Source organism: Phocoena phocoena, chromosome 16, assembly GCF_963924675.1.
Source record: "Phocoena phocoena chromosome 16, mPhoPho1.1, whole genome shotgun sequence".
NCBI lineage: Eukaryota > Metazoa > Chordata > Mammalia > Artiodactyla > Phocoenidae > Phocoena > Phocoena phocoena.
Window position 1 is genome coordinate 19,016,270 of NC_089234.1, and position 19,929 is coordinate 19,036,198.

Here is a 19,929-nt window from a genome sequence, read left to right on the forward strand (position 1 = left end):
TATTTACAGAACTGGGTTCAAAGGACACTAACGACGACAACAACAACAAAAAGAGGTAATTATTAACCAAAAAAAAAAAAAGTGTAAGAAAGACAGTGTGATCACAGCTTTCTACTTGGCTCAGGAGTGATTCATATCTATTTAGCTATAATAATAAAAAAACAAATATCAATTTAGAATGGGAGGGAGGGAGGTTGGGAAGGGATAGTGTAAGCAAGCTAAAATTCTCCTCTACCATACCAAGAAGTCAGTAAAGAATGTCTAAAACTCATTCAGCAAGAGCGAATGCATTGTATGCATATTATTTAGAAACATGGAGGACTTCCCTAGTGGTGCAGCGGTTAAGAATCTGACTGCCAATGCAGGGGACACAGGTTCAAGTCCTGGTCTGGGAAGATCCCACATTCCGTGGAGCAACTAAGCCCGTGCGCCACAACTACTGAGCCCCCATGCAGAAAACTACCGAAGCCCGCACACCTAGAGCCCGTGCTCCGCAACAAGAGAAGCCACCACAAGGAGATGCCTGTGCACCCGTAACGAAGAGTAGCCCCCACTCGCCGCAACTAGAGAAAGCCCGTGTGCAGCAACAGAGACCCAACGCAGCAAGAAAGAAGGAAGGAAGAAAGAAAGAGAAAGAAGGAGGAAAATAGAAGAAATAGCTGGAACAGTGGGGAGTGGTTAGAAGCTGGTTGTAGGTTGTGGATGGCTAACCAGGCAACACAGGGAACTGCCATTTCTTTAATAAGCCTTTTAGTGCAATTTGATTTTTTTGTGTTAAGTGTATACATTACTTTGGTTTTTAAAAATGCAGTTGTCACTGGCTAAGTAGCTTATACTATTTGTCAGTTTCAAGGCTTGCCTAATTAAAGTTCATGGATTAATTAAATGACAAATCACTGCACATTCTGGACCTTTGGGACTTCCAGGGAAGAGTACAAACTCTGGATGTCAAACCTGAGAATAATAAGCGTTTATTGCCTCAGTACTTCAAGTGCTACCCACGGACCAGAAGTATGGGTATCACCTAGGAACTTGTTCAAAATGAACAATCTCAGGTACCATCCCAGACCTACCGCATTTTAAAAGATCCCTAAGTGATTCATATGCACATTAAAGTTTGTACTGGGATGAAGATGGTGTCAGGGCAAATGGAGTGGAAGGCAAGTATACAGGCCCTTGAGAAAGTCAATGGTGACAGATCAAGAGGATCATTTTGGTGGATGTTTTAAGGGCTCCCTGGCTTTAGAGGTCCTAATCCACATTCTAACAATTCCACATTGAAACAAAATGTCTATATCTACATACAAGATGGGTTGAATTATAGGAGACTGGTTGACATATGTCACATTTTGTAGGCATTTAAAAATTAAACATTTATCAATTAAAATCAACAAAAAGTACAATGTACAGAGGGTGTCCAGTTTAGGCATGAGCCAAGGACAGAGAACCCTGGGCCAGCTCATCAGGCAGATGGGGCTATTGCCAGAACGCTTGTTCGCAAGTGACAGAACCCCAACTCAACTGGGCCGAAGAAAGGAAGAAAGTTTTAAGTCAATGGAAGTCATATCATGTCAGACATCGCAGTTCTAAAATGGCATTTGCTCAAATGCAATTCTACCTGTCTAGGCTGTTTCACATTTACCATTTCATACTCTGCCTCTTCTACTTGTTTATGCTCAGAGGCACTCATCTAATATAATCTAACAGGGTTATAGACTATCAATTCAAACATTCAGCTCTGGTGACCAGTACTTCCCTTTTGAAAGACTTTCTTACTTGGGTCTCCTTGATGTCATATTCTCCCAGGTTTCCTCCTAATTCTACGGCTGCTTTCTCTCAGACTCCTTTGCACATCCCTTCAATGATGGTAGTCTTTGGGGGCTCTGCCATAAAACCTCGTTTCTTCTCTGTAGGCAACGTGATCTGTCCCTGTGCTCTCAATTACCGCCAATTTCTTTCTTAAGACCACCCCCTCGTCCCTTCAGCAGGCACAAACACATTCTTTGTGTGCGAAGCCCCTATCTATACTTTCCTCAAGGGCCTGGGATAATCAGAGCAATTGGTACGCTGCTGGCACCAAGGCCATCATAAACCCACACATACAAAGGAGGACTGAAATCAGGTCACCGGATCACCCAGCTGTTCAGACTGTGGTGTGTGTGTGTGTATGTGTCTGTCTGTCCATCTCTCAGACTGTCACTTAAGTGAAAAAAATGTATAGGAGAGGAACTGCAGCCCCCTGGGAATATATGATTGCTCCATAAAATTTAATTGAGTAAATGGGTTCCTACGATGTGCCAGGCTCACGGAGTAAATGTTGTGAAGGTTACAGGGTGAAAGAGTCAGTGTCCCTCCAAGGGATGGGTTAGCATTGGGGAGACTAACAAATGCAGGACTGTAGTCAGAATAAATTTAAGAGCCTGGCACTGCCTAGCCCCAGCATGTTGTTGCATTTTAAAGAATCTAAAGTGAAAGTACTGTATTCATATATTTGAATACACACAATTTTTCACATTTTAACATTCCTTAAAGTCAGGTTGCATCTAACAAACGATTTGATAAGAATACATGTGCTAGAATTTAATTGGCAGTGTTTTTTCTTTCCTAGTTGTACAAAAAATAAAGATAAAATTGATAATTGATGCTGTCTTAGATAAGACGAAAAATATTATTTGGGTCTCTCAAAGAACTTTAAGATCAAATTTGTAATCCACAGCAACGTGTCCTGAAATCCCTGCTTTCTTTTGGTTTCCAACTCTCAAATACCTACAGCTGCCCAGAAGCCTCTCTTTCCATCCCAAACTCTTTGCTCTCCACCAAAACATGATGAAACCTCCTTGACATCTTCCCCAGAGAGTGCATCTTCTTTCTTCCTTTCCCTCCTGCTCTCTCTCCCTCCCTCCCTCCCCTCTTCTGAGAGTCAGCCTCAGCCATCTTCAAAGGATATCACCCCAGGCGCACTCCTCTGTTTCTTCCCCAGCCTGGCAGATTGACCTGTTTTAGCTACTAAGAAAGAGAGGGAGGGGCAAATGCTTGGCAGTTAAAATTTTCTTTAGCAAGGAAGGGGAAAGGCAAAGAGGCTTTAACTAATCCCACAGAAATAATTCTTGGGCCAGGAGTGAGAGAACAGGCAGATCTCAGTGTCGGTTAAAACAGAGGTGGGTGCACTGGGCCGCAGCAAGGGGCAGGCTTGGAGTGATCCCTAAGATGGGGCAACCTGGGAAGGCTCAGGTTTTAAGACCTCCAACTGTGAGCACTGTTCTTCAGAAGCTTCACGTACATGTATCACACATGCGTGCAGGGAAGCACATATGCACGTGTGCTTAAATAACAGACTGAGGCCTTTCTGTCCCACCTCACAAAGCACCAGGAGGGAGGAAGGTGGGGTGAGGATGACTGCTTGCCCTCCCGGGGTTGAGGAGGCCCAGGGACAGAGGTTAGGCTGGCTGGCTTAAGGCCAGAGCACCACAGCGGCTGGAAAGCCCACTCCTCCCCACCCAGTCCAAATAGAAACTAACCACACAAGGCTGGACAATGTACTAAAAGAGTGGCCTCCACTGGGCGGGAAAGGCCTCTTAGCTCTGGGGAGATACAGAGCAGGAAGGAGGAAGGATGGCGGGGGGAAGGTGGCCTCTGGGGAGGAGATCATGCTTCCTTAGGACCTTGGAAAAAATAGGGGACAAACTATAAGGATGAGCTGCAACAGGGGAGGGAATGAGTGGGCCCCGCTTTGGCCACCTAGCTGAGCCCTGGTATGTGGGTCCTCAGCTTCCAAGTTGCCCAGCAGGCACCCAGAGTCTCGGGGTTCTTGTGGCCAGAAAAGGACTGTTGGGAGAACTTAGGAGGCCCCCAGTGACGAGGGCAGAATGCAACCCGGCTGACTGGCTCCCACCTCCCTGAGCTGAATGCTTTTCCCGTGCCAGGATCAGACAAGGTGCCCAGTGTACCCTGCCCTTTGTAGAGCTCTGCGCAGCGGGAGTATAAATAAGAGAGGGGAGAGGCTGCAGAAGTCAAGATGGAGTTGAGGAAATCAAGTGTCAACAAACGTGGAGCCCAAGTCCAATCTGATCTGCAAATTCCACCATCCCCCCCCTCCCTCCGGAGAGGGCCACCCAGGCTGGCTGCAGTCTAGGAATTGCCCAAGGCCTGCCCAGAGCTCAGAGCCTGTGGGAAAAGTCAGGAAATATTTATTTGGGAGGTGGACTTGTAGGACCTTAGGTAGGTGAGGAGAAGCCCTAAGACTCTCCCAAACCCCCCGGGTGGTTGGAGCTGGGCCCATGCTGAGCTTCCAGGCCTCCTTCTCTGCCCCTCATCTCTGCTGATTCCTGGCTCTGGGAACAGGTCATCTGACCTGTTATTAATCATCTGACCAGCCTATTCAGCCTAGACCAAGGTCTCTCTCTTCCAGAGCTGTGACATCCCCACTCACCAGCTCTCCTAGCTTTCCAGATGCTAGGAGAGGAGGGTGTGAGGCGCCTCCCTGCAGCCCCTGGGTCTTTAGGAGGCATTGATTAGGTGTGGGCACCAAGCAGCAGGCAGGCATGGTTTCCAAGATGCGGGATGAACTGAGGCCATCTACCCAGTGTTGACACAACTGTCATAAACTGTGCTTTGTTCCCAGCTCTACCCGGGAAGGTCCCTGAGAACTGGGTGGGCCTGACTAGGTGGGGATGCAGAGTGAGGACAGATGGGTTTGGAGAGGGGATGCCCCTGGGGGCACAGAGAAATGAAGCTGGCACAGGAAGCCCAGCCCTGTGGCTGTAGAAGAATCTGTTAAAAGGACAAGCTTTGGGCAACACAAGCAGGGTTTGTGTCACCAACTGTCAGAGACCCAAGTCCTCGGTAAGTGGGAACCCGGAAGGAAAAGCTGGACAGGGCCAGGGCGGGGAAGTGGGAGGTGGGTGCTCCCTGGCACCACTCCAAGGACACACCGTGTTCCTACAGCGCAGCTGATGGCTGGGCAGAGATCCGGGGCTCAGGCATCTGTTACTGCAGCCAGTCCCAAGGATGGGCAAGGGGGCTGCTTAGCCCTTCAACTAACAGTTGCTGGTGCCTGTTGTGCAGGACACACTCCCTGCCCTTGTAGACTCAATGGCTCATGCAGAGACAAACCTATAAACAGATCACAGGGCAACCTGATAAGGGCTATAAAAGCGAGGCGTGTGTGTGTGTGTGTGTGTGTGTGTGTGTGTGTGTGTGTGTGTGAGATGCAGGACTGTGTCCTGGGACACAGTGCAGGAGAAGTAACACCTGTGGGGAGAAAAAAGAGGGTCAAAGAAGGCTTCGTAAAGGAGCTAACGCTTACTTAGAATGAATGCTAAAGAAGGTCACAGTTTCCAAATAGAAGGGAGAAGGGCATCCACGCAGTGGACCAGGCACAAAACCGAGGAGCTGAGAAGGGGCCTATTTGGGGACCGATGCGGCACTGAGCATGGCCGGACCACAAGTAGAGGCTGTGGCGGTGAGAAAGCGGGTGGAGACGAGGCAGGCAGTGAGTAGCTTCAGCGATGCCAGCGGAGGCACACGAGGATCCAGAGCCCAGAGGCCAGGATGGCACAGGAGTCAGCCTGCCCCGCAGACACACCCGTGTTTGCTCCTGAGAGGGACCTGTCCCCCGCAGACAGTGGACCGCCCCAGCGGGGATGGGAAGACAGTAACAGGACCACATCTCCCGGCAAGCCTGTGGCACGCAGCACTGGGGCTGGGGGAAGTGCAGGGACAGAGGCGACCACCGCCCCTCGTGACTGACCTCGAGTCCCGCTCAAGTCCCACTTTCCCTTCAACAACCTCGGGCAAGCTCAAGACAGCCATCAAGCGCAGACCGGAAGACTGAGGTGGCGGGACGTCCGCATTCGCCCAAGCTTGAGTGAGTTCGCTGTGGATCTGACACAGGGGCTCAAGGCCCTGAGGCCTGGCACAGGGAGCGGCTCCTGAACCAGAAAGTTCCCTCCCTCCTGGCCTTGCAGACGGCAGCATGAGAGCTCTCACAGGCGGGTTGTCTGCGCCCCTCCTCCCCAGGGCTGGTCCTTGTCAGGCAGGTTTGAGGTGGCTTCCAGGCTCAGCCTGAGGGAATCAGTGCTTCCCAGTATGGCTGGGTTCCCTCCTGGCTGAGGTCAGCCCATGGAGGAGCCGCAAAGAGTAAATGCCCTCGAGATTTTCCCAGAACCCAGACTGGCAGGGTCCCCACCCAGAGTGTTCTGTTCTCAGGTGGGTGTGCTGAGCAGTCAGATGGTAGAGATGACGGTGGCCTCCTTGTCCTATGGACACGGCTCCTGGAAGCTCAGCCAAATAACAAGAGAAATTTGAAAAAGTTTGGAAATAAAGCTGGAACATACCAACTCAAACCAGCACACTGGCTTACGTGGGCGAGGCAGGCATGAGCAAAGGTCAGGCATTTGGACACTTAGGGAGGCCTAACTGTCACATCAGGAACCACTTCACACAGACCAGGGACCATCCTAATGTCCCCTCCAGAGGGGCCGCCACTGTGTTCTTTTCCAACTTCAGGCTGCCAGCTACCTAAGGATAATCTCCAAGCCTCTTAGTGCCTCTGCCCATACCATGTACAGTCTCAAAGGAGAATTCTTCTGGAGTATGGAATCGAGTAGAACAATTTCCCCAGATTAACTGGCATGCTCTCTCTATTCTAAGAAGGAGAGCCAAGTAAGGGAGCATGCTTGCTCTTTTTGCCTTGGCTCCCAGGAGGCTCCCAGTCACATTTCATGCTTCTTCACCACCACCACATCAGCCCTTAGTGCTCACACACCTGCTGCCTCCAGGTTTCCTCAATCCTCACTTAAAATATCTTCTCTCCGCTTAACGTGGTCACACATGGCCTGTGTTGTATATTATCTCAGCTCCTTGCTGTTAGGAGGTTCCCCTCAGGAAAGAAGGGTTAAAAGTGCAAAGCCTGCCGGCATTTTGGGGCAGTGGGAAATCCCCTTCTGATCACAGCCCTTATACCCCGAAATTCCCCAGGAACACAAAACAAGGCACTTTCCTCCCCGCCCCGAGGCAGAAGCAGCACCCCCAGCACCCGGCCCTCCCCCATCCCTCACCCCCTGGATCCAGCTCCCCGGGGGGAACTCCTGAGTAGGGAGAAGGAAGAAGCAGTGTTTCTCTGGCACCTTCAGCCTTCCTGCCTGTTTTCCTGCAGTGCGTGGGTGGAGGCCTTTCTTTAGCTACATTCTAAGGAGGGGAAGTGTTGAGGAGATCAGTTTCAGAAATTTAACAATCAGGAGGTCAGTCATAAGCACCTGAGTCTAGCTAAATTTGGCTCTGCAATCCTCCCAAGCCGGCTATTCCTGGCCCACCCAGGGTCTAGAGGTTTCAGCAAGAAGCAAGAACAAGAGAAGACCCCAGCCCTGAGAAGGGCGGTAGAGAATACTGGTTAAAAGCATTGTTTAAGAGTCACGTGGACCTGGGTTTGAATCCCAACTCTGCCACTTACTGGCTGCCTGTCCCTGGGCAAACCGCTTTGTGTCTCTGAGCCTCATTTTCCCCATCTGTGAGATGGGAGAATAACGGTGCCTGTCTCTCAACGTTGTAAAGAAGCTGAGAGACAGTGTCCCTACAGAGTGCACACTGCGTGTGGCGTGCAGACAGGCTTAATAATCTGCAGGGCTAATACTGGTATTCGTGGTGGCTCATGGAGCGTGGGACAGTGTGTGACCCCAGGGTTCCCCGCCGGCAGTGACAAGGCCCTGGGGAACTCCCCTGCTGCCTGTGACTCCAGTCTCCTCAAAAGGCCTGCTGACTACACAACGCACTGCCCTGAGGGGCCAGCCTATCACCAGGAGTCTTCTTAATAATCACAGTGCGTTCGGCCATTAACGAGGGCAAAGAGACCACTGGGAGACTTTTGCCTGACCACAGTAAGTATGAATTCAACTGAAAAAAATCCTGACACATGCTCCAAACCCAGCCCCCTCCCACCACCAGCTCCCACCATCTCCATCTGCCATGGCGAGACCGTAGCTCCTCCCCGCTCTGTCTCCCATCTTGAAGCCTTTTCCACACTGGAGTCTTCCCTACCTTGAATGCTTTCCATTCACTTCTGTTCTGCCCTTCCCCCCAGCAAAATAAATGTCCCTTCTATTCCAGGAGCTGCTGGGGAAGTCCCCGGTTGACATCTAGGGCAGCGTTTTTTAAAAGCGCCAGCAGTGGGGCTTCCCTGGTGGCGCAGTGGTTGAGAGTCCGCCTGCCGATGCAGGGGACACGGGTTCATGCCCCAGTCCAGGAGGATCCCACATGCCGCAGGGCGGCTAGGCCTGTGAGCCATGGCCGCTGAGCCTGCGCGTCCAGAGCCTGTGCTCCGCAACAGGAGAGGCCACAACAGTGAGAGGCCCACGTACCGCAAAAAAAAAAAAAAAAAAAAAAAAAGCGCCAGCAGTGGACTCCACCTGCACTGACTCACCCAGGAGGCTTGCTAAGATGCAAATACCTCACCCCCAGCCCCCATGACCTAGAGTGAGGCAGAATCTCCACGCAGGAGGCCGGAATCTCTAGTTCTAACAAGGTTCCCCAGGTGATTCAGATCCAGGCAAAGCACAAAAATCAAGGGTTTGTTTTGAGTCCTTGCTGATTGCTGGAGTCCAGCTAGGGCTAGACCTAGAAAATTATGAAATAATTTGGCTGAAAAAATCCAAGCTCCCCATGTGTTCCCAGTAGGACCTCCCAGGACATCTGGATTCCATTCTTACCTTATACCAATAAGTGGTGTTACCTTAAACAAGTCACTTCCCCTCTCTGGGCCTGTTTTCTCATCTGTAAAAGGAAGGGCCAGGACTTGGGGGTTTCTGGGGCCATCCTGCTCTAACATGTTTGGAAATCCACTTGGGTTAGGCTGCTTTGTGGGGTCGGTGTGGTGGGAAAGGAGAATGGGGAGCTGTTGAGGGTGAGCCCTGATGTCCCATGACTGCCTTGGGGGACAGTCAACAGTTGCTGTTGCTGTTCAGAGGGGCACAGAGATCTCAGGCCAGATGAGGGCCAAGGTCAGTCCCTAAGCGGCCTGGCCTGCGAGGGCCGTGGCAGAGTCAGGCTGGGGCGGTCTGGGGCTGATCCTTGGGGAAAGGAGGGAGCCTGGAGAATGGGTCTGAACGTCAGGGCTCCGGCCTGGTAGACTGGATCAGAACCTGGCTCTCAGGCCCTTAGGAACCCGAGAGAGCAAACGGGAGCCCCCAGGCATGGCAAGGAACTGCAATTCAGGGAGCCCCCTGGCAGGATGGCTCTATTACACAGCTCCGGGGGGCGGGTCATCTCACAGAATACAACGTGCGTGGTGCCCCCAAGAGTTGGGCCACGTGGAGGGACGCGCTGGGACTTGGCACTAAGGGTACCGCCAGCCATTCTGGATCCTGAACTTAGGGCAGCAGTACGAGCTCCAGGTCCACCCACTGCCTTGGCCTGCTAGGGCGCAGCCAGCACTTGCGGGGAAGGATGTTTCTCCACCCCTCCTGGTTGGGAACTGGAGGCCTGAGCTCAGCCCTCCCATGGCCACAATAGGTGTGTGGGGGGTGGGGTGGGGAGGGGTGGCAGCAGCAGGCTTGACGGGAACTTACCTCAGATGGACCAATCTGCTCCCACTAATTACAGAGAGCCCCAGTCACTCTGCCCTCTGGGACCAGACTGCCCAGCCCCTCCCCGTTGACTCAGGAGCACTGCCAACAGGAGGGGAAGGCCCAGAGAAGGTTCCAGGCCATTCAAAGGACTTGCTAACTGGTCCCAGGAGATTGGCATTGTTTTGCTAGAAGAAATGGTTGAGAAAGAACTTAAGAACCACTGAAAATTGGAGGGCTGTTGCCCTGAGCACAGACTCCCGAAACAAAAAAGATTCAGGGCCGTGAGGCATAGCAAGTGCTTTCACCAGCAATCATCTTAACCCTGAAACAACCAGAGAGGTGATTAATACCATTACCTGCCCTTACACCCAAGCAAGCGGGACTTCGGAAGCCACAGAACTAACAAGTGCCCAAGCTAGGCGCTGACCACCTCACATTGATGGAACCTCCAGAAACAGCCTGACGCTGGTGTAGGACAACAAAGTTTGGCCACTAGAAGATCCGAGAGTACTGGGTAGAAGGGCCGGGGGGTATAAGAGGCCAAGAGGTTTTTCTATCTGACCCTTCTGGGGTGGGGAACAGCAGCTCCCCACTTTCCCGCACTCAACCCTCCTGGAGGTTCACCCCTGAGAAGCTCTGGTCCCTCGAGGCCTGAGTGGAACCTCTTGTGTCCTCTTTTTTCAACTCTTCAGAAACATTCTAGATTCAGAGAGGGACCAAATCCCAACTTCCGTGCTCGCTGAGCATCCCCCAGCCAAAGATCGAGGGATCCCTGTGTGACAGAGGGCTACTCACTCAAGAGCTTTCAAATTCCCTTTATTAAAAATCTTTTTTTTTTTCCTTTTGTAAAAACGAACACTTGCTGTCAGTTATATAGATCGGGAAAAGTGGTGACGATTTATGGGACACTCAGCAAATTCCAATACTTTACAAATTCAAACTTAAATGAACTAATGTTTTTCTTTTTTTCATAAGCTCAAAAGTCAAACTCTGGTCCAGTTCAAGTATAGTCTAACAGATCACAGCCTCAGTGTCAAGGGAAACCCTGATACTAACAGCTGCTGCTCACAACATCAAATTCTTTGGGAATACTCTGTGGATACACTTTATTTCAGGTGTTTACGGTAAAGAGAAAGTAGACAGGCCTTTTGTTATGTTAACCCGGTAGGAATACTTTTGTTGCTCAAGGCAGCAGTTGCTCTGGAACGACCTTTTCGGGGAGACATTTTGAAATGGTTAACAAACACTGAAGAAAAGCTTTAAAAAAAAAATCAGTATTTTCCTGGTTGCTTTTAATACTGCGCTGTGTATGACACACGTAGGAATAAAAAGTGCAAATTATAGAGTGGGTGAAACTATGCCAATGGAATTGTATAAAAATAAATAAATATATATACACACAAAAAAAGGATCTTAGATGATTTTTTAAACTAAAGGTTCTGATTGACTGCAAAGAGCCTCTTCTCTCTCCTTCACAGGGCCACTCTCCAGCTTTAAAATATGGGGAAGGTCAGTCTATCAGCAAGGGAGAAGTTACATTACTAGGGAATTCAGCTGTTGGAACAGCCATCCACACTTCCATGGAAACGCTGCTTGGGGGGGATGAGCTGGCAGGGTCAGCTTCCACTTTGCTAGGAGAAAAGACTGCCAGCATCTCTGAAAATGCAGTTTTAGCCTTTAGGTTTTTCCCAGCAAGGTTCAGTAAAGGAGGCCAGAGAGCTGTCTCCTGACTTCCCACCAGTGGGAAGGAAGACACACAGGGTCAGAGGTTTCCGAAAAATGGAGGAGGTGGGTTTCCAGAGCACCAGGTAAAAAAAAAACAGAGGAGTCAGCCCGGGGACCAGGTCTGGTCTGAGTCACCACTTTCAAACTCTACTCTCTTTGAGACACTCACCTTGCTGAGGCCCCCAGCTGCTTGATGCCAAGTTCAGGTTCCCTGCTGCCTCCAGCCTCTCCCTATACCTGTCCAAGCTGGTCTGTTTGCCTCTGGTGCTCTCCTGAACTCTTCCCTCTCACAGGTCCCCAACAGTTGTCTCCTTGCCAGCGACCACTTGCCCCAAGGTTTACACGTGATCCTCTTATGTTCTGTTTTTCCTTACTTTCTGCGCCTCAGTTCCCTCACTGATAAAACGTCAGTGTCCAACTCAGATAATCTCTCTACCCTTCTGCCTTTAGTGCGGAGGACAGAATGCGCCGTATAGTCTTACCTACCATTGAAAGAAAAAGGCAAAAAATTAAAATAAAACACACGATCTCGACCTAGTCTACCTGCCTGTGGTCAGGAATAGAACAGGAACGGTCTTCCAGGGGCAGAGCTGGGGCGGCCGCCTCCGGGCGAGTGTCTCAGCTTGAGGAAGTAGCACCAGGCTCCCCTCCGACCTTCTCAAGGGTTTCTCCAGGGCTGCAGCTGAGCCTCATTTTCCCCCAGCACCCTTCCCCAGACCCTTCCAATGGATGGCAGACCCTGCAGCTTTTTCTGTCTGGGGCCTGAGGCCACTGACCTTTCAGTATCGCAGAGCCTGGTGGGAAGGAGCCCTGTGCTACGTAACATTTAATATCAAAGTCTGCACACGGGGTCAACTCTCAGATGCCCTTAACCTTCTGCCCAGTTGGAAAGGGTCCACCTACAAACACCTGGCAACCCTCAAATGCTCCGCAGTCCTGCAGTCTTCTCTCTCATTTGTGTCCCCTGCCTCCAAGAGACCATTTAAAAACCATCCCGCTATGAGGCTGCTGGAGCCCAGAGTGTAGGCTCCAAAGGGCGAGGCAAGGGCGGATGCCACTTCCTCGTTTTGGTGTCTCCCAAGCCAACCATTTACGGCTGGGAGGCCAACCTTCAACGGAAGCCCTGACCTTCTGCTGTTTTAACCGGAGGGGGAAGATGCTTCTGTTTTCATTTTTACTTAAAGTGAGTCTAGACCAAATTCAATGTCCAGAGTAGAACTAACCCTGGCATCTCCTGAAATCAAGAGGAAGGAAATACATTTGGGGGGAACTTATCAGAGCTTCCAAAATGAAGGGCTCTTTTCCTCCTCAAATTTTATTCTAAGGCATGAATCTGGTGGGCTTCTAGAACGACAGAGAGGATGAAAGTTATGAAAATCAGGGCTTTTCAGAAAGGTGGTCCAAGCTGGAGGAACTCCCAGCTTCTGCCCCACTGACTGTCTAGGGTCCCCCCTTCCAGGACTGCAGGACCCGAATCAGCTCCCCACACACACAGGACGCCAGGCAGAGAAACGGCTCCAGGTTCACTGGCGTGGTTCTCAACCCAGGAGTCTCCGTGAAATCTTTTTTTTTTTTTTGGAAGACTCAGCCTGGCTTGACCTGTCCTATCCCATCAAGAATTGGAACACTGTAAAAATCCCTGAGAAGTTGGATTTTATGAAAAGGAAATGACACTAGGCACAGAAGGAGGGGGTGGGATGGGGAGGAAGAGAGAAGCAAACTGAAAGACTGTTTGAAGGAAACAGGAGTCGACAGGGAGAGAGTGGGTGCCCCTCAGCAGACTGGACACACCGCGGTGAGGCCTCCGGCAGGCACTTCAGGGGCATCTCATGAGTCTCTGAGGACGGACCCAGGCCACGTGGCCTGCCTGGTCTTCCTTCCTCTCTGGCCTTAGTTCCTGTCCCGGAGGGTGGGAAGGCCCCACCTCTCAGACCCTCCTCTCCCCGCTTGCAGCAGTGGCAGGGATGTCAGAGCTTTTTCCTTTCAAAGTGCGGCACGATTCCGCTGTCCTCGGGCCGAGGGCTGCCTGCCCCCTCGGTCTCCATCAGGCCCTCCTCGGCCAGCTGGGACAAGTACTTCTGTGGGACAAAGACGGGGGGCAGAGAGAGTGGTGAGCTGGCGGGAGAGGAAGGGGGGTGTGCCTCGGCCCCCTCTCCTATCACCTTGCCCAGTGGGTGGGACCCCTCTTCTTCCTCCCCAGATCCTTCCAGGGCTCCAGGATCCATGCTAAGTGGTGAGCTCCGCCCCTTCTATGTTAGTTTACAAATGACCCATAGAGAAGGTAGAAAGTACAGATCCCAACCACAGCAAACACATCCATAGGCCTTATCCCAGACCAAGTGCTATTCTAACTGCTTTTCTTCCATAAACTCATTTAATGCTCACAACAACTCTACTTGTTTTCCAGAAAGATTTCTAGTTCTAGTTCCAGATTCTCAGGCCCCACGCTAGAGAGAGAGTGAATAAGCAAGTATGGGGTAGGTCCAAGAAGCTACATTTTTAAAGAGTCCAGCTGGTGTGAAGACCAAGGTTTGGGTTCCAGGCAGCACATCACGTGTAAAAGGCAGAGTGATGAGAGGGAGGCTGGAAGTGTGGGGACGGCAGCAGCTCTGTCCTATAGCGACTGTGAAAGACAAAACCGCAGCCTGACGTTGGAGACTCCAGCAGACAGGCTGGCAGGCTCAGTGTCTCGGAGGTTCCATGGTGGGGGCTTACCTCCGCCCCGCCCCAGAGCACTCACTGCTCCCGCTGGACCCCAGCCCAACTCGGCGAGCCTGTCGGGCTGCTCCTGGGAGTCTGGATTCAACGCAGTGAGGTGGAACCGGAAAATGCCTGGCGCCCCAGCTGCATATCCTCTGATGGCTGGGGCAGCCAAGGGCGGGGCAAAGAGCACTGGATTAAGAGTCAGCAGGGTTAAGTCCCCTGCAGTGGTCAGGTGTGTGGGCTTTGCCATCAGATGACCCCAGTTCAAATGCTACCTCTCAGCAGGCAAGTTCTCCAATATCTTTGACTGTAAAGTGTGAGTAACATAGTAACTACTGCATAAGGTTGCTGTGAAGTCCAAGAGAAGTACCATAAAGGATTGAGCACACTGCCTGGCATGGAATAAACACTCAGCAATGTTGCCCTTTATCATTAGTGGCACCAGCTGTCTGATTTGGGGAAAGTCACTCATCTTTTCCCAGCTTCAGACCCGAAACCGTTAAATGGGAGAAATGATATCTTCCTCCTTCCTCCTCCAGGGTTGATTCTGAGGGTCAGACAAGATGATGTGCTTGAGGTGACGGGGTCGACCTGCTCTCTTTAGGAGAGACTGTGGTTGGCTTTGAGTGGTGGGTGAGACTGACGGGGAGAAGGGCAGACCGTGGATCTCTCTGGGCCAGGCTGCTGATGGAGGGCCGGGTTTCTCCTCTACCTCGTCTCAGGAAAGGCATGTGGGTGGGTGTACCACCAATGGACCAAGAAGGCGTCTAGTTTTCCCATCTAGCACTGACTCCACCTGCTATTCCGATCACTCTGGTGGGTTCTCTCAGAGCATTGACCAGCAGTGGGCACAGCCGGGATTGCAGAGAGAAAATGAAGGATACTTCTACCCTGCCTCAAAGAACAACCCAACTCCTACCTCAAGGCCTCCTGGGGATGCTAGGTTTACAAGTTGCCTGACTTAGGTGTCAGCCAGCACCTGCTACTTGGGGCTGAATTCCTCCCTTTTCACACGTGTAACACGGAGTGTGGTGCAGTAGGTGTGACTGTGTGGACAGAGACATTCTGTCAAGGCCACTTCCCAGATAGGAAGAAACCCTATCTGGGTAGCCTGCGATGGAGGCTCCCATCTTCAGGACAGGTGCGCCAGGGCAACCTGAACTGCAGTTGGCGGGCGTAAGGGGCTTAGCCAGCATCTGGACCTGACATGCCTGGGACCACAGGAATGGTCTGCTGTGGGGAGGCGAGTCTGCCTGGGGGTTTGGCCCGGAGGCCCTGAACATAGTGCAGTCAGCTGCCCTGCAAAAAACACAGGGTTTAGAATTCAAGGCCCTGGCAAGTCTGCACTCACTCTTCCTACCTTCCTGGTTGACCTTGGGCTGTGTGTCTCCTTGGGGGCTACACAATCCAGCCGAGAATGCCGGATGAGATCACAGGTTCTCATGTTGAAGTATCATAATCTGCTGGAAAGACTTTTAAAATGCAGATTCTCAGGCCCCACGCTAGAGAGAGAATGAATAAGCAAGTATGGGGTAGGTCCAAGAAGCTACATTTTAAAAGAGTCCAGCTGGTGTGAAGACCAAGGTTTGGGAAAATCAGGACCTGATGATCTTCAAGACCCCATCCAGCCATGCCGTTCTAGAGGTTTAATCTTCTTGGGGGTGAGGGATGATGATGTCTTCAGGGTAGACAGCTGCCCTCGGCTGGCGCCGGGTAGCCCAATCTGAACCCTTGGCCTGGCCAAGTCACTGCCTGCCCCCAGAAGAGGCTGGGACCTGGGCCCCAGACCTCGAGGCTTCCTTGGTCATAGAACAGCTGCTTTCCAGGGGGAAATCAAGAGGCTTAAATGACCTGAGTTTGGGCACAGCCAAGGACAGTCCCTTGCAGACTTGCAGATGGTGACCCAGGCCATGACATGGGTCTTGCTTAGTAGAGTGAGAAGAGGAAAGGGATTAAGAATTAGGCAATCTGGCCCCAGGCCTAGTAACTCACCATCTACATGGCCTTGGACAAATCCAAGGCTTGGACGAATCCCTGGCTTCTCTGGGCCCCAGTTTCCTCAATTATAAAACAAGAGAACTGGCCCATATCCGAGTTTTCTTAACTGGGGTACACATTCAAATCATTTGGAGAACTTTCTCAAATTACATATTTGAGAAAGTTCTCAACTTCTACTGAACACCTGGCCTAAGTAGTATAAATACTTTTGAACCACTGTCTAGGGATTTTGGTTCACATCCCAAGAACCACCAGAGCAGCCATTCTTTAACAATTAAACTGACAGTAATGCCTGCTCTGGAATTATGGCATGCTGCTACCACAAGGGTGTTCTAATGTCAAGGCCTTGTGCCTCAAAAATGTAGTTTGATTCCTTGTAGTAAAAACAGGAGGTGCCTTGATATACTTACCCCTGAGTGTCTGATCTTCCATGATTTGTATTACATTACTAATCCCCAGCTTATACCAGAAGTTATATGAAAATCACATTCTAATATGCTATATATTGTATAGGTAAATATTATAGGATATATTGCTATCTCTTGTGATTTTAAGAAGTGTTTTTTCCACACATTAACAGTTCTGAAATTGAGATGCATTTTACAGTTGATGGAGTCTCACCGTTTAATTTGTAACATGTTTTTCCTTGTTGATATCAAAAAATAGTGGTGTGTCTTACCACTGATGGCACCTTAGATTAGATAAAATATGGTATATAGGGTATACTTTACATGCCACGGTTAATATACTATGAAACGTACTTATTTTATTTTTTGCTTATCTCCTACGCTAGATGGAAGGTCCATGAGGGCAGGGATTGCTGTCTGCTTTTTTTATTGTTGTCTACCCAGTGCCTAGAATAGTGTCTGGTCCATGGTATGCCTGTGATAATAGCTGCAGTATGGACGGACATTTCAATAGAACATAATAGTGGGTTTTATTCTAGCAAACAAGGATAGTGCACAGGGGAAGAGAAACATAGAGAAACATCTGCATCTGGAACATCCAGGTGAAAAGGGACCAGACCCAACCAGGGGCCAGGTGAACACTAACAAGTCATTCGGTCTAGAGGGAGAGGCAGTTACAAAAAAACCCAAGCCAAACAGAATGCTTTGTACCAAGGTGGAGACAGATGCTCTGAGAGCACGTGGGAAGCAGCTACCATACGGAGCCACCTGGTGGAGTCAGGACTGAGACAACAGGAGGAGTTTTCCATGAAATGGAAGGACACAGCAACGCACAGAAACTGAGACCAGGGAGTACTCCCCACACCCTCCCCGGGCACTAGGCAAGGAAGGCCGACGGTTACCTGTAAGTTCCGGTAGTGGACAGCACTGCGACAGTGGCTCATCTTTGCCATCTCCTCGCTCGTGTAGAACAGCCCACACAGTTTGCAATAAAAGCCGGTCCTGGGCACCACGAACTCCACCCCTGCAGAAGGATTGGAGGTGGACAGGTAGGCAATTAGGAAGGTGGAGGGAGGCCCCCGACGTCCAGACAGCAGTCAGGTGGTAACAGGAGCAGTGCACTCCAGCCCTTGATTACTGTGGACTTTGGCTGGTTACCCAGTTTCTTCAGGCCTCAGTTTCCTCATTTGCAAAACAGGCAGGAAGAAAATAGCATCAACTTCATTCACAAGCAGCTGTGAATGTGAGGGATGTACTCCCTGAAGTGTGATGGAGGGCTTAGCAATAATATGCTCTGCACCTGCCTTTGGGAAGTAGGTCCAGGCTCTACTACAATCAGCCTGTTTCCAGGGAAAGGAGAAGGAAGGAGGTTTCTTACATTTCGTGGGTGGATTTTGTTTCTCCACACTGTACCCCTCTCTGCAGCTGTTGTGGCCAGGACTCTGGAAGAATGCTCTCTCTCTCTCTTTTTTTTAATAAAGTGAATGGTGTTTTTTTTTTTAATTTATTTAATTAATTTATTTTTGGTTGTGTTGTGTCTTCGTTGCTGTGTGCGGGCTTTCTCTAGTTGCAGCGAGCGGTGGCTACTCTTCGTTGCGGTGCACGGGCTTCTCATTGCGGTGGCTTCTCTTGTTGCAGAGCACGGGCTCTAGGCGCGTGGGCTTCAGTAGTTGCGGCACGTGGGCTCAGTAGCTGTAGCTTGTGGGCTCTAGAGCGCGGGCTCAGTAGTTGTGGCACACGAGCTTAGCTGCTCTGTGGCATGTGGGATCTTTCCAGACCAGGGCTTGAACCCGTGTCCCCTGCATTGGCAGGCAGATTCTCAACCACGGTGCCACCAGGGAAGCCCAAAGATGCTCTCATTTTTGTTTGCTTATTTTAGAATTATGTTCATTAAAGAAACAATTTAAAGATAAAAGTGAGGAAAAATCACCCAGAGTCATTCCGATCAAAATACTTTCTTCCACACTATCTACATAGAGAGCCTTTTCTGGGGGGAGGGGGACATTTTTAATCACACCCTAAGTGTAATCCTATCTCCTCCTTTTTTCATGTGATGATCTATCATAAACATTTTTCCGTCTTTCTCTAGTCTCTACATCTGAACCATTAATTGGTAGCATTTTATTTATGATGCGTTAAATAAAAGTCCCAGGATTCTGGGAGGCGTTTTGATTCTGAGGAAGGGAAATGGTGGCCCAACAGCCAGACAAGTGACAGTGTCACAGCCCAGAGGATTCGTCTTTGAAGTGGGACGGCGGCCGCTCCAGCCTCCACCAAGGTGTTTGAGTGTCACAGTTCTCCTCTTGAAGACACAGACAGCACACTGGAAAGAGCCCAGGTCTGAGAAGGCACAGACCAGAGGCTAAGCATCTGTGTGGCCTGGGGAGAGCTGGCTGAACCCCTCCTGGGTCTCAGTTTCCTCAGGCACCTGATCGTGAAGCACCAGCTAAAGAACAGAGTGTGAGGGCCATGATGAGCAGGACCCACTGCGGCACTAAAGGAAAGGGGCTGTGGCCACTCAGGACACCCAGATCCCGCCTTCAGACTGGGCCGCTCCCTGTGCTGACACACTTCAGCTGGGCTTTGCTGCTGCCCATCTGGTTGGTTCTGCTGGGGGTGGGGGAAGGTTGGAGATCTGGCCCCAAGGGGTGGCAGGGAGAGCGGGGCTGGGAGTGGCACACCAGGGCCAGAGAGGCTTCTTGCAGAGAGGGGGACAAGCGAAGGCACTGCGTGTGACCACAAGCCTGGGCCTTGCTTCACTTTCCTTCTCCTGCCTCCTGACAGACAGAGCTAAGTGCACAGGAGACCCTGTCATAGAGGAGCAGCTTAGACTTGTAATTATAACTTTTTTTTTCCATTTCAAAAGAGCCATTTATCAGGGGCTTCCCTGGTGGGGCAGTGGTAGAGAATCTGCCTGCCAATGCAGGGGACACGGGTTCGAGCCCTGGTCTGGGAAGATCCCACATGCCACGGAGCAACTAGGCCTGTGAGCCACAACTACTGAGCCTGCGCTCTAGAGCCTGTGAGCCACAACTACTGAACCCACGTGCTGCAACTACTGAAGTCTGCGTGCCTAGAGCCCATGCTCTGCAACAAGAGAAGCCACTGTAGTGAGAAGCCCATGTGCCGCAACAAAGGGTAGCCCCCGCTCGTCGCCACTAGGGAAAACCCACGTGCAGTAACGAAGACCCAATGTGGCCAAAAATAAATAAATAAAATTAAATTAAAAAAAAGGCATTAAAAGAATATTAGTTTCCAGACACATGTTAAATCTTTCTGCACAGAGGCCAGAAGGCCCTCCAGCCTTTCACCAGAGCCGCCTGGAGAACCCAGACTCCACGGCTGCCAGCAACTCTCCTCCCTGCCTCCACTGGCCTCTGGGGCTCTTTGGCAGGTGGTCAGAGACAGCTCTGAAGAAGGAGAAGCTGGGGCAGGATCCCCAAACGCCTGGGAACTCACCCTTGAGTAACCGGCGGTTGCACGGGCACTAGGTTACCAACACTGCCTCGGGGTGCCTCTGGAATGTGAGGGCCAGG

The 19,929-nt window shown here is 50.8% G+C and overlaps 1 protein-coding gene across 1 annotated transcript in view; it reads right to left on the bottom strand.

Moving 5' to 3' along the window:
* Positions 1–13,252: 13,252 nt before the first annotated feature.
* The window catches only part of RBM20 (RNA binding motif protein 20), a 202,906-nt gene continuing 196,229 nt past the window's right edge, over positions 13,253–19,929 (bottom strand). Inside the window, exons 15-16 of the mRNA XM_065893886.1 lie at positions 17,296–17,417; positions 13,253–13,363 (exon numbers count right to left, since the gene is read on the bottom strand). Coding sequence (XP_065749958.1) covers positions 13,253–13,363; positions 17,296–17,417 — 233 coding nt within the window. The remainder of the gene's footprint in view (positions 13,364–17,295; positions 17,418–19,929) is intronic.